This window comes from Aulonocara sp. 'chitande type north' Nkhata Bay, linkage group LG10, assembly GCF_057382095.1.
Source record: "Aulonocara sp. 'chitande type north' Nkhata Bay isolate Kocher_YH1m ecotype deep benthic linkage group LG10, A_spYH_male_GT1.1, whole genome shotgun sequence".
Taxonomy (NCBI): Eukaryota; Metazoa; Chordata; class Actinopteri; order Cichliformes; family Cichlidae; genus Aulonocara; species Aulonocara sp. 'chitande type north' Nkhata Bay.
Window position 1 is genome coordinate 29,234,711 of NC_141353.1, and position 14,239 is coordinate 29,248,949.

The following is a 14,239-nucleotide window of genomic DNA, read 5'->3' on the forward strand; positions in this document are numbered from 1 at the left end:
TGGTCACTGCCTCCTGTTTGCTCAGCTTGGCGAGCTGTCCAGCCAACTGTTTCTGAAAACACACCGTCACTATAGCACAGCAGCATGTCCTTAACACAATTTGGCGTGAAAGAGTCAAAGCTGCCAGTGTTTTTCCCCCCCACAGTGACTAGCAACTGTACAACAAATGCAAAACAAATGCAGCGATGGGAGAGTTTCACTTTTTCTGAGCCGGTGAAAAAGGCCCACTGTTGATGATCATGTGTGAACCTTAAAAGTTTACTACATTCTAGAGAGCAATATGTCAAGTGTACTCTTGAAATTTTTGATATTCTTGAATTTCCAGTTTTCTTGGAAAGTTTTGAAAAGTTATGCAAGCAAATCGGGGATCAGAATGAGCTAGAAATGCAATTTAAGTGACTTTCAATGTAGCATGGCTACTGAAAAGTTTAGGCTTTGTAGTAAACGGTCTAAAAAGGAGGAAATATACAGTGAGAATCAGTTCTTCTTGTTGGTGTTGTATGCAGAGGCATCTCTGAAGGCACAATGCAGATGGGGAGATGTGATGGCCCACTATGCCCTGCTTTCCTTCTCATCTGCAGGTACCGATGATACTGGCAACACCTGGGCCCAGTGTGTCAGAGCAAGATATATGTTTTTTAAATGGGGGAAAAGGAAAGAGGAAAAAAGGAAATCTAGTTTTAAATGCTGCTCGGCTACATGAGCCAAGAGCTTCCTCAGCAGATCTGTGCTCTCTTCTCAGTTGTATGTCATCTGCTATTATTGGATTGGGTTTAAGCAGCGCAAGCGTGCTAGCAAGACAAACCATTAAGTGCTTTAATGCACCGCAAGTAGAATTTATAAATGGTTTCTGCATCTCACTGTGAGCCACAGAAGTGATTTGCTGGAGGGATAACCTGGGTTTGACTTTTGCCGAGGCCTCTTGTTTTTGTTCTTTAACAAAACAGTCGAGGAAAAAGAGAGAAAAGAAGAAAAAAAAAAGAAATTGGTGTGTGTTTCCAGAATGATATTCACACATGAGGCTTCTTTGTATTTTCAAGTCTTTAAAGTGAGCAGTGGATATTCATTTCAGCTCATTGTTGACTGAAAGTTTGGACGCTCAAAAGCCCAAAGGGGTGAACAAGTAGGTGGACAAGAAACTCTAACAGGCTCCGTGATCCATATCACCCAAGAGCCAAGAAACTAAACAAACAAATAAATGAAATGACCAGAAAAGTAATTTCTTACATTTTTTTGTTTGAGTGTAAACACGATTCATCCAAATATCAGTGCAGAACTTCACAAACAAATGTAACAAATGGGCTTGTTTAGCAAATGAAAGAAGAAAAAAGTGCAGAGAGGTTAAACTGACCTGTATTTGAAAGAAGCCACCAACTAAGAATTATTTTGTTAAACAAAAACAGGATGAAACTAATTGGCATCGAAGTGATTAGGAATGTTTAGCAAGATAATATGCATATTGAGGATTCAAATGGAGGCTGTAGCAACTTTGGCTGCCTCACTTCAAATCTAATATTTGACGCTTTAAAGCATTTTGAGAATCAGTTCTTATATAGCACTTTTTTACTCAACCTAAACGCCTCATTTACCTGAACCATTTTTTCTATGCTCAAGTGCTTTCTAACATTCCTGCAGATATCTTGCCCAAGGATATTTGGCATGCAGACTGAAGCAACCAGGGATCAAACCACCAACCTTCCAATTAGAAGACTACCTGGTCTGCCTCCTGATGCACAGCCACCCCCAGTGAGGTAAAGGTCTCTATATAATGATTTAAAACTATCGGGACTACCGAGTCTGTACGCTGATGACAGCAGCTGCTCGAAAAGATCGAATAACATAAAAGCTGTGTAAACAAAAGTGCCACTTCAGTTCTAACTCGATGACCTCTGACCTGAGGAGAATGTGTAATAAAAATATAACTTTGTAGTTGAAAAATAATGCGACATGATGAAATAAGTCACTAGAATAAAGGTGTTAAATTGTACTGTCTATAAACTCGCCAAGCAAAAGCAATTATTTAAAAAAGCAAATGTCTGAGAAAGAATCCTTGTGGAACCCCTGAGAGAAAATTAGTTTTCATTAAACATGAAAACTATGATGTGGGATGTGTGAATATTAACCCCATCTTCTAGTCAGTTTCATTATTATGCAGTTTGCGTTCTTAGTTACGTTTTTCAGGAAATGCAATTCCAGCCTGGATTATGATTGATGGATCTTTTCCAGGGAACAATGCAAACATACAGAAGATAATTTGTTCTTGGACCACATCCAAGTTATACATCAGCGAAGGATGAAGGATGGCTGTGCAGGACTTTGTACTGTTAGGTGAAGAGAAAGTTGCTCTCTACTTTTCATAGAGACATATTGTAGTTTTAACTACATTTTTTTGTATAGCTACCAAGTAAATTCCTATAACTCTTCAGATCATCACATCACAATTATGTCAGAGAGGCGAAACCCTCTACAGTAATATCTGTAGTAATTACGAAGGAGGCAAAGGGTATATTTTTATGGGGCAAAAGATAAAATGAAAGTTATTTTTATCACACTTATTATCTTAAAGGCTAACAGGTTGGGGTCATATAAAATGAGCTCAGTGATCAGATTACGTTTCTTCAAGGACATTCAAAGCCATATGTGTTTTTCTCTCCGTGTATGCTTTCACTGCATTGGCAGTGTGTTTAGAGTCATTTTCAGGTTGATAAATGAAGCAGTTACCAATAAGAATTTTTCCAGATGCTACAGCATGGGGAATCAAAATCTGATGGTACTTTTCTGTGTTCATAATTCCATCAATTTTTACAAGATCTCCAACACCAGTGACTGAAACGCAGCCCCAAACCGTGACAGAGCCTCCACTGTGTTTTACAGATGACTGTAGACACTCACTGTTGTAAGGAGGAAATCACTTATGTTATCACTGGTTTTCAGTCCAGCTTGTGTAATTTGGCATACATCAGCATTTCCCTGTTTAACTTCATTAAGAATGGCATCTCAACAGTAGGGCTGCCACAAATTTTTTTGATAGTCGACTAGTCACCAATTATTTTTGCGATTAGTCGACTAAGATCATGCATCCAGTGGACGTAAAACGTACAGCTTATTGCACCAGCATGCATCTGCTCTTATATAACTATCATTACCTTACAGCTTGAAGTGTTAAGGTATGTGCTAACTAAAAATAAAGACATTATGATAGTTTATTACACTTTTAATGAAATTTGCAGATTGTCTCGGTGGAGACAAACTCAACAGTCTGCTCTTTGCTCCCTCAAATATAACAGGACAATAGCTCACATTTCTGTTTAATCAGTTTTCTGTTTGATGTTTATTCAGCTGTGTGAAAACTATAACTTTAATCTCAGCCAAACCGATTTACTCAGGAACAAATAAAACACTGAAAAAAGCCAGACAATAACATTTTTAAGTTATCTAAGTAAGCTGCCCCCAACCCCGCAAGAGTTGAGGCTCGGGTGTGAAATTTATGGTTTTCAGGATTTTTATCATTAACTCTGTTTCCCTGGGTCTTTTTCTGTTTTGTAGTTGTGTGTCTCATTTTGAAAGAAATATTTACATGTTACCATAGCGACCAGAGAGCATTAAGGGGCATAGAGGAGGATGTTACTCTCAGTGTTGTTAGTGCATTTCAGGAGGACGCTGCTAAAAAAGTTACACAGTTACACAGTGAATTCACGTTTATTATTTTATTTACAAAATACCCGTTTTTGTCTTGGTCGTATCATTTTTTTCAGACAAATTCTTCACCCACTTGTCCACATCCTCTGTGTCGCATCCTTGTCTCTTCTGGTCACTGAGGACACGCTCCGTATTTTGCGGTGGTTTCCGAAGTACAACAAGCAAGTCAAACTTCCTTTGTTGCCTGGTCTTAGGCTACGTTCACACTGCAGGCGAAAGCGCATCAAATCCGATTTTTTTTTTTGACCCTATGCGACCCATATCTGATCATGGTATGACAGTGTGAACGGCACAAATCCGATATTTTCAAATCCGATCTGGGTCACTTTCGTATGTGGTACTGAATCCGATACATATCCGATGTTTTAGAAAGCGACTGCTGTTTGAACGGTCATGTCGCATTAAATCCGTCTTTTACGTCACCGACACAAGACAGACGCCAATTATCAGCGCCAGAGAAGCGCCAGAGAAGACATCGCGAACGCTTCTCTGGCCATCCCGTGTAGATATCAGTGAAACTGTTGGGAAGACAATGTTGGATAAACGTGAACATTTTATTTGTACTGTATAATCTGCAGATTCTGACAGAAATCTGCAACTATCCTTTGAAGCACCGCTCCTCTAAAACAGCAATAAGGATCATTATTAGGTTATCTATGTCTGTGATGGTTCTCAGTCATCCAGGTCATCGTAGTCAAAGGAGCTTGCAAAGAAAAGCGTCTGGACTTCTTTAAGTTGCTTGAAGACGTTTCACCTCTCATCCGAGAAGCTTCTTCAGTTCTAAGGTCAAATGGTGGAGAGGTTAGGTTATTTACATTATTATGTAAATAACAAAATAACTTAAAGCAAAAATTGGGAAAGATAAAGTCCGAACTCTTTATATTAAGGGCCATCTATCAAACAGTACTGTTTGGTCTGGGTCTAAACAGAGCGCGTTGTGTGTGATGTCTTCTTTTGCACATGCGGGCTGCTTTGAGCGTTCACACTAGAGCGCGTTTGCTGTCGCATTTTATTTGTAGTGTGAACACGCAGACAAAAAAATTGGATTTGATCAAAAAATCGGAATTGAGCATTAAGACCTGCAGTGTGAACGTAGCCTTAGACTTGTACATCTTTCGACATCTTACAATCCTGTGATTGCAGCCATTCCCCAACTCTCTGTGAATGGTACTCATGGCCATTGATCAGTGGTCTTTGATCAGTGGGTTTTGGTGAGTGGTTGTTGATCAATGGTCATGAGAATTTGCATAATTAAGATTAAGGAACTGACCTCCCAGCCCATTGTTCCTTCAGTGGGCTGGTTTCAGTCATTATGCAAATGTACTGTTTATAAGATTGGGGAAACCTGCAGTCAGCTGAGACTGAAGAAGTCACCTGGATGAGTGACGAAACGTTTCTCCCACAAAACGCTACGTCCAGATGAACAGAATCAACTTTTGGAGACATTAGATTTTATCTTTGTTGAGTGGAATTTATTTTGTACAGAATCCACCCAAATCTCCAAAACAAGTCTGCACATGGCCTAATCTACACTGTTTCACCCATCCCCTCTCAAATGACATCAGCATCTGTCCTGATGTGGCACTGGTACACTCCACCGATTCTGTGAGTGAATTCTGAGTATTTTGATGTCACTCAGCGATAACGGTGGTCTAAGAAATAAGATCAAGACACATTTACCGCTACCCCTATAAAACTATTTACTATCCGCTTACGGGACAGCAAATAGGACACAGCACGGTAAAGTTTCAACAGTTTTTAGATTTTCTTTGCCTCCCAGATTTTCTCTTCTCTTGTTTTCTAGAGAAAAGGCTACAATGGAGTCTTAGGGCTACATTAAGAAAAAGAATATTCATTTTGAGATTAAAGTTGAAATTTCAAGATTATACTCAAAATACTATTACAGTACTGTAATAGTATTGCCATGACATGACGACTTGTCATGTCAAGTCGAACAACTGCCGCAGCTCCTACACCTGCTACAAAATAGCCTCGTGTAGATGAGTTAGTGAAATGAGTTGATCCGCCGTCTTATCGTGCATTGTAATACGGCGTACATCCTCATTGCTGCACGAGGGTGTAACCAATCGCCAGCCACTTTATTTTGCACAAGCCAGGCCAAGAGAAATCCATTTCCTGTTACCTAAGCTGATACTGAAGTACGATTTAACTAAGTCATCTACAAATATTGCCAACTAATATTTCTAATTGTATCTCGAAATTTCAACTGTATTCTCAAAATGATCAATAATATATTGTACGTAGCCCTATTACCCCTTCGTGGAATTCCGATAGCATTTATGGCTCCTTTCAGGACAGATGTGGTTTACACATTACACTCCCTTCAAAGATCTTTAGTGTCTCTGACAAAGGTCATGCCTGTTTCTGAAACAATCAAACACTCATCCGGCAGCCACACGCACACTTTAGACTTTACACTTTAGATTTCTTCACTTTTTATTCATCGTTACACATTTTCAGAGGAAATGAAACATCTCAAAATGGTCACATTTACAATAAGGAATCACAGGCGTGTTGTCATGGTGGAGCTTTTTAAAGATGCAACTTGTGGGTTTTAGAAACTCTGACATTTTTCTGTTTATCTGATACTTCATAGCAAGTCTGCTATTTACTGATTACTTGTATATAACTTATAACTTACTTGTATATAACTGTCAGATAGTGATTATCTTTTATTATTAATCTATCATCTCAAGCACTGTTGCTTTGGCATCTTGTTTGTGAGTTCCTCTGTCCCTCATAACGCCATCACGTTTTAATTTTAGGGTTTAATTAGATTAATCTGAATTCTATTCTATTGACATTCATGCCAATGAATGCACCTATTATAGCCTGATCAATACTAGCTGGTGTGTGGATCATGTGGAAAATATAGTTAATCATGTGAAAAGAATTTCACAGGTACCTGTGCAGGATTGTAAAAGCATGGTCTTACTGTTCCAAATGGAGTTAAGAGATCAAGGTGCTGCTAAACACATGCACATGATTTAATGATCGTTAGCTAATGAGACTACCCACATAAAAGGTTTGGGGAGTTTGACGGTCACAATCCTCCCAGGAGTGGATGTCCCAGCAAATTCATCCTAAAGTCAGACCGTGTAATTCTCTAAGAAACTGCTAAAAACCAAAGAGCTACACCTCAGACCCTAGTGGCCTCAGTTACCATGTTAAATATTATAATTCATGACAGTACGATTAGAACAAGACTGAGCAAGCATGGCTTGTTTAAAAGAGTTGCCAGGGGAAAGCCTTTTCTCTCTTAAAATAAGATGGCAGCAAGATAATCACACCTCTCCTGGAACAATGTCACCTGTGCAGACCAAAGTGGAGAGGTTTGGCCATAATCACAATCAAACACAGCATATCCACAGGGATTATGATCACCACAGCATAAACACGGTGGTGGAGGGAGCCGCAGGATCTGGGCACCTTGTAGTCATTGAATCGACCTCTGTACACCAAAGTATTCTAGAGTCAGATGTGAGGCCGTCTGTCTGACAGCTAAAGATTGCTTAAAACTGGTTCATGCAACAGGACAATGATCCTAAACAGGAAAAAGAAAAGAGTCAAGGTGATGCATTGACCAAGTATTGCATAAACAAATACTTACAAACCTCAGTGAACTGAAGCCACCCAAATTTCCCCACAACAATGTGAGAGAAAAAGTCATGCAGAAAACAATATATTCAAGAATTTGATCATCTAAAAGTGGTTCTGCAGGGTATTGAATCATGGCCCGCACTTTGTTTTTCTTGCAAATAAAATGGTTACATTTTTAACAGTTCCATCCACTTTGTGGAATGTCCAAGGACGGTGAATTTAGGTGTGGCAAATATGGAAATTAGTATTAGGGGGGGGGGGGGGGGGGGGTTATATTATGTGTCTATGACAGTGATAAGGAAAGCAGCTACCATCTGATATTTGCATTCAGATAAGCTGTATGACCCTTTACATTGTGCTCAAACTGAATTCCTTTTTTTCCTTTTGAGATATCCTAAGCTGCCCTCATTCCCGGACCCTCCATGCTAGTATTCAGATATGCAATAAACAATGCTCTGTTTCTCTATTTATTACACATTTCTTTACCATGTTGACCTGAAGCCAACATTAGGACCCACTATTAGGAAATAATGATAAAACCTGCTCAACTAAATAGGTTTTAACAAAGAAAAAGGCACTTTAATAGAGGATATTATATTAAAAAGATATGTATTAGAGAGTACATTAATGGGTTTTTGCTCAAAATTGATTAAAAAAAATACCAGAGTTAGAAGAAAACACCAATTATATCCCCTTATTCATATACAGACGAGCTCATTGTCAAAATAAAAGCAAAAATATATATAGAAAAAAACACATACAGGAAAAGCTTACTGTTCTGTGCTCAGTAACACAGAAAAGCACATCTTTAAATCGCTTTTTCACAGGACTGAATAACAAATTTAAAAAGAAAAAGCGCCACCACTGTTTGCACTAGTTAAACACACAGAAATAAAGGATTAGATAAAATCTCAATGCCAGACACTCTACAAGCAGCTATCAGACACTACCTGACAGAGCTGAGCGAAGTCAGGTTAACTGACTTTAAAGAGAGTGTTTACTTGACAGCTGATAGCAGTATCTGAGACTGATGACCTCAGATGAGAGGTGGACAGATACAGAGACAGAGTCACCGGTGTTAATTCATTGGCGGAAGGTTTTCTCTCTATCTCTCTAAGCCCCATGGCTCTTTAACCTCTTTTAATTTGCTGTTGAAGGATTTTCATCATTTACATAACCCCTTATTTCCAATGGCAGAAGGCTGCTTTCAGCAGCAACAAATTACTGACGAGCTGCTGAGCACAGAGGACAATTTAAATGCCACACATGGCTTTACTCAGTCGCTCAGCCGAGGGCGAATACTACACCCGTCTCTTACTTATCTGATAATTTAGCTCTATCTGCTGACAAGTGCTCCATAACACATCCGTCACACAAACTTGGTGATGATATAACACTTGCACTGCCCCCAAGTGGAGAAACAAAAAATTGAATGCCTGCTTACGCAACTACTGATTTTGTTGTATGACTACTTTCGCTAAAGGAGGTAGTTCGTCTATGTGCTATAACACATACACAACAGCTGCAAAGGCATTAATATCTATATTTAAGTTAAGCTGAAAACACAAGCCGCAATTTTAATAAAACACTGTTAAATTCCAAGTTGTTAAATTTACCGTAAATGCTGCGAAAAGAATGACCTTCAAAATAAAAGCCTAGTGGGGTTTGTGTTGCGATATTACCGCTTCCGCTAGGGGAAACACGCAGGTCACGCCTTTTATTTTGAAAGTCTCCACGGGTAGTTGACGTCTGTTTGCCGTTAGCTCAACACTGGTGCTGCTGCTGCTGCTGAGCCTTGGCGGAGTATGTGCGAGTGTGTGAGTATGTGCGAGTGTGTGCTGATGGTGGACTGTTCCCGGTGAAAGACGCCGAACCCGGCCGCGTGAAAAATGCCTCACAGCCGCGTGTAAACGGTCGAAGCTCGCGGAGGGGAGAGAGAGAGTCAGGTGTCCCGGCGGCTAGAGAGGAAAATATGAGCAGGATGTTGCAAGTTTTAGCGTGTGGCGCCGTAGTTTTCCCCGGTCTCTTCTTCGCCTTCAGGAAGATCTTACCGTGTGTGTTCAAACACTGGAGCGATGCCGACGTGGTACTGGTCAGCGAGAGGTAACCCAGCTTAAACTCACCACTTTACACAACACAAACTCACTAACTAGCGCCCGGTGCTAGCTTACTCCCCGCTCTGTAGCTACGGACATTTTCCCTCATCCCGTTAGCTCCTTGGTGTGCTGTATTTTTTTCCATACATGACGGAAACTTATTTATGTTGAGTAGCCAGTGTGGTCATTTTAAGCGAAATATATTTTTCTATTTATTTCTACATTTTTGTTGTGCTCCTTTTTCTGCAAATTGGGCTCAATAATCACGAAGAGTATTTGTAACGGTGATTTGCAGATACAGCAAATCCAAACTATGGGTCCCCTGTAGGAAAATACCACAGCAGGCTTTAAAAAGAGTCTTTGTAAGCATGATGCGCCAAGTGCTTTGTTATTTGTTTGCATGATTGCGAAATCGATGATATCTGCTTAAAAAGGTGCACTAACATGCATTCAATTGTGGTCCGAAGTTTACATGTACTTATCATGGCATGATTGTCATGGGGCTTTTAACGAGTTTTTTGAATAGTTCTTTTTCCAACGTGGAATGGTTTTACAGCATACATCTTTAAGGACTTTAAAAAACAAGAATTGGTTGCACAACTTTGAATCTATTTTGGATTTTCTCCAATACACACACACACACACACACAAAAGTATCCATACAGGTTTAAATATTATATACATACATTTACTTACACCTTTTAATAAGTGAAGGTTTACAGTGTTAAATTGACAAGATCATGGTCTGTTTACTTGTTAATGATCACTATTCACTACAGCTAGCAGTTTCCCTTTGCAAAGGAAAAAAAAGATTTGTTTGACAGTACTTATTGGACTGACCAATACTCAGAATAGTGAGAAAGGCCAAACTATCACCCTCAGCTGATAGGAAATTGGCTAGGATGTTCAGGGACAACCCAGGAACCACCAGGGCTCAAGGCTGCCGTGAACTGGAAACTTCTGGAACAGCAGTGTCCTATACTGAAATGAGTTTTACATCGCTGTTAAGTGACCGGGTACTGAGCAAAAATGAAACGTTGGTACCCAGTCTGGATTTGTTTGATCCATTTCATAGGCAGGCTTCCCTACAGTTGTGCGAAATAATTAGCGAATCGTTACATAGCACGTATGTCTGCACAGTCACTCAATTCTATGTTTGTTCGCAATTTCTATAACCTCCGAGAGCCCCAACAATAATATTATTAAGCTATAAAGAGTGATATGTACATATATAGAACTTACCGGAGTGAAAATGTCTGGAGCACACCAACAGATATCTGGAGATGGAAGCGAACTGGATAACAGCTCGTCTCACGGCTGCTATCCAGGCTAGATGCCTTCGTTTTGTAAGGTCCACCATATAAGCTCCCTCATGTTGCTTCCAGGTTGGGAAAGAATAAAAAGACAAACCCTTTTTAAGCTTATTCCAGCGATCGAACATTGCAGCCGACCACACAGCAAGTACGAATCCTGGCTGTTGTGTGTGCCTTCGGTCCTTTTTCGCTTGTGCTTTGTTTGGACCCGGAAAATGGCGGATCAGGCCAAAATCCTGTCCACGCCCACCCCCGTGACATCACGCTCCAAAGCCCTGTACTGGGGCCTTAAAGGTGACGCATTCCAGCCTAGGAACACTAACATCTGTCAATCACGGTAGCGGTGGTAGCATCATGCTTTGGGGCTGTTTTGCTGCCAGTGGTACTGGTAATAATGTAATAATAATGACGGAGGTTTATCTACAAATTCTTCAATGTCACCTCAAACCAACTGCTAGACAGTTGAAACTTGGACACAGTTGGGTTTTCCAATAGGACAATGATCCCAAACACGTATCAAAAATGGTTTGGGATAGATAAAGGAGGTGAACATGAAGCTGCTAGAATAGCCTTCCCAAAGATAAACCTCAGCCCTAATGAAAATCTGTGGACTATGCCTAAAAGCCGGGTCAGTGCCAGGAAACCAATCAATTTAAATCAACTCCCAATTCTTCCAAAAAGAGGGATCAAATATTTAGCCAGAATTATACCAGAATCTTGTTGATGCCTACCAAAAACATCTGGTTGATGTGCACCTTCCTAAGGTGACATTTAACCATGTGGGGATGTATGTATACTTTTGACCCTGTGTGGATTAGAGAAAATCCAAAATTAATTCAGACTTGTTCACCCAGCTTTTGTTTTCTAAAGTCCCTAAAGATGTATGCTGTGCAGTCATTGCACCCTGGAAAAAGTAGCGTTCAAGGAAATCATTAAAAGCTCAAATTTATCATGAATTTCATCCCCATAATGATTGCATGTTAGCTTTTGACCAGAGCATATATAAAATGGTCCTAACTACAGTGTGACTGTAATATCCGCTGATCGATGAGATGAGTTTCTTTTTGCTCAATACAGAAAGCTGTCCACTATGCAGCAATTAGAAAAAAGGTTTCTCCATACATAATACATCTCTCTGAAGAAAATAATTTGTTATACTATTTGTTACATTACTTTTGCCTTACAAGGATTTATGCTTCTGTCTCAAGTCACTGGTGTAGATACGCAAACCCATGGAAACCCTACGACATAACCTACACTATGCACTTCGCTGGAGATGTAACTACATGTAGCTTGGCAGCCCACAACTAGCGCTGTCAAGTCCTCCTAAACATTTGTCTACTTTTTTTGCTGCAGTTTGCTAATTTATCAGTGAAAGAATAATTATTTTTACCTCAATGTAAGGAATAATAATCATAGATGTCAAAATGATTGTATCTTGTCCTATTTAATCTCAACAAGTCCTAAAAACAGTCAGTGATCACGGTCTTCCTCTCTTGGTTTTTATTACCGCTATTCGTTTTAAAGCTCTGTTTTTAAAACCATACGTAGTAACTACAGCCCAGCTCATGCAGCAGTAAATTAATGACTAACCTCGTATTGTGGATCGATTATCTCAGTTGTTCTCCTGACTGAAGTTTGGTCTGTTTATAACATCCTGCCATGCGATTTCTTTTGTCCCTAACCATCTGGAACCCTCAACTTAACTTTTGAGTGGAAAAACGTTAGTGTTCATCCTCTAGCTTCACTGTGTTTATGTTATGCTAACATTGCTGTGTCGCTAGCGATCATGTACCACATCATTATATACCAGCTAGCCCAACTTCAGTAACCCTACAAACGTCACTGCTGTTTACTTCCCTGACTTCATTTATATATCGGAAGTAGAGCAGGGCGATATGGCCAAAAATATTTATCACGATATATATTTGAAAATTTGCGATAACGATATAACCGACGATATAATTGATGCGAGACAAAATACAACTCCACAACATTACTAGCGCAAAAAGACAACCTTCCATTTATTTTCACTTAAACAAGAAGCTGGTTTTTATGTACATTAAAGCTTTATAAAAATGTAACAGTGCAAATGCAAATTCCTTGCTGAAAGTTTAACCAAAAGGCATTTCCAGTAGAAATGGGCTGACATATCCTGAGCATAACCATGTATAATATCCACTGAAGTTAAAAAGAGGTGCTTTGCAACATTAAACTGCAGTGTGCATTACGCATTTTTCGGACCATAAGGTGCACGGGATTATAAGGCACATTAAGCGAAACAAAGCAGTCAGATAAATCAAACTTTATTAAACTCATTCTTCTTGCTTCCTCCACTTCTGTACCATTGATTCATTAATGTTGAATTCTCTGGCAGCTGCTCTATTCCCATGTTGCTGCAGTATATTAATGACTAACCTCGTATTGTGGATGGATTATCTCAGTTGTTCTCCTGACTGAAGTTTGGTCCGTTTACAGCATCCTGCCATGCGATTGCATTTGTCTCTAACCATGAAGAACCTTCACGTTAACTTTTATAAGTGGAAAAGTGTTAGTGTTCGTCCTCCAGCTTCACTGTTTATGTTATGCTAACATAGCTGTGTCGCTAGCGATCACGTAGCACATCATTATATACCAGCTAGCCCAACTTCAGTAACCCTGCAAACGTCGCTGCTGTTTAGTTTCCTGTCTTCATTTATGTTGGAAGTGATAGCAGAGGTGTACGTTTGATTTTTTTCAGAAATCTCTCTGTCAGAACATGCAATATCATGCTTAGGTAACTAGCGAAACTAGCGAGCTAACTTCCGCTAGCTTCCTGCTAACTTCTAACTCCGTTAAATGTAATAACTTTTGTTTTCATGGATGCCTGGAAGTTAAACTTTATAGTTACACCTGGTAAAGCAGCAATGCTGATCGTTTTATTAAAGATGAAAGAATTTAGACAGTTTTTAACTCTAAGTGATGCTGCAGTGTTGTTTGACCTGAAGGATACGGAGTTTAGGACCCAGATTACTCCCAGATTTAAGAGCATCTTAGTCCGACAAATATGACAATAACAACGGCTGCTTGCATGTTCTGCAAAAAAATGTGCTTTGTTGTGTATCTGATGGACAAACACCAAACCAGTTCCACATCACGGAAGTTGCACCATTTTTACAAACCAATTCTGGTTCATCTGTTTCACTCAACAATCGGCCATGTGCGTATGAAAACAAAGGCACTGCGCATGCGCGTTTTACTCCCATTCTATCGCGATATTTCATTTTCCTATCGTTGCCTAACATTATACCGGTATTACCGTGAACGGTATAATATGGCCCAGCCCTAATCGGAAGTGTTAGCAGGGCTGTACGTCTTAATTTTTTTTCAGGAATCTCTGTCATGGTATATTATATTGAGATGGAAACTAGCGAGCTAACTCCCTGCTAACTTCTAACTCTGTTAAATTTAATAAATTCTGTTTTCATGGATGCCTGGTAACTTAATTTTTACACCTGGTAAAGCAGCCAA

General features: G+C 39.6%; 1 protein-coding gene across 1 annotated transcript in view; it reads left to right on the forward strand.

Moving 5' to 3' along the window:
- Nucleotides 1-9,068: 9,068 nt before the first annotated feature.
- The window catches only part of tlcd3a (TLC domain containing 3A), a 59,413-nt gene continuing 54,242 nt past the window's right edge, over nt 9,069-14,239 (forward strand). The window contains exon 1 of the mRNA XM_086309437.1: nt 9,069-9,423. Within this exon, the coding sequence (XP_086165563.1) occupies nt 9,293-9,423 (131 nt within the window). The 5' untranslated portion in view covers nt 9,069-9,292. The remainder of the gene's footprint in view (nt 9,424-14,239) is intronic.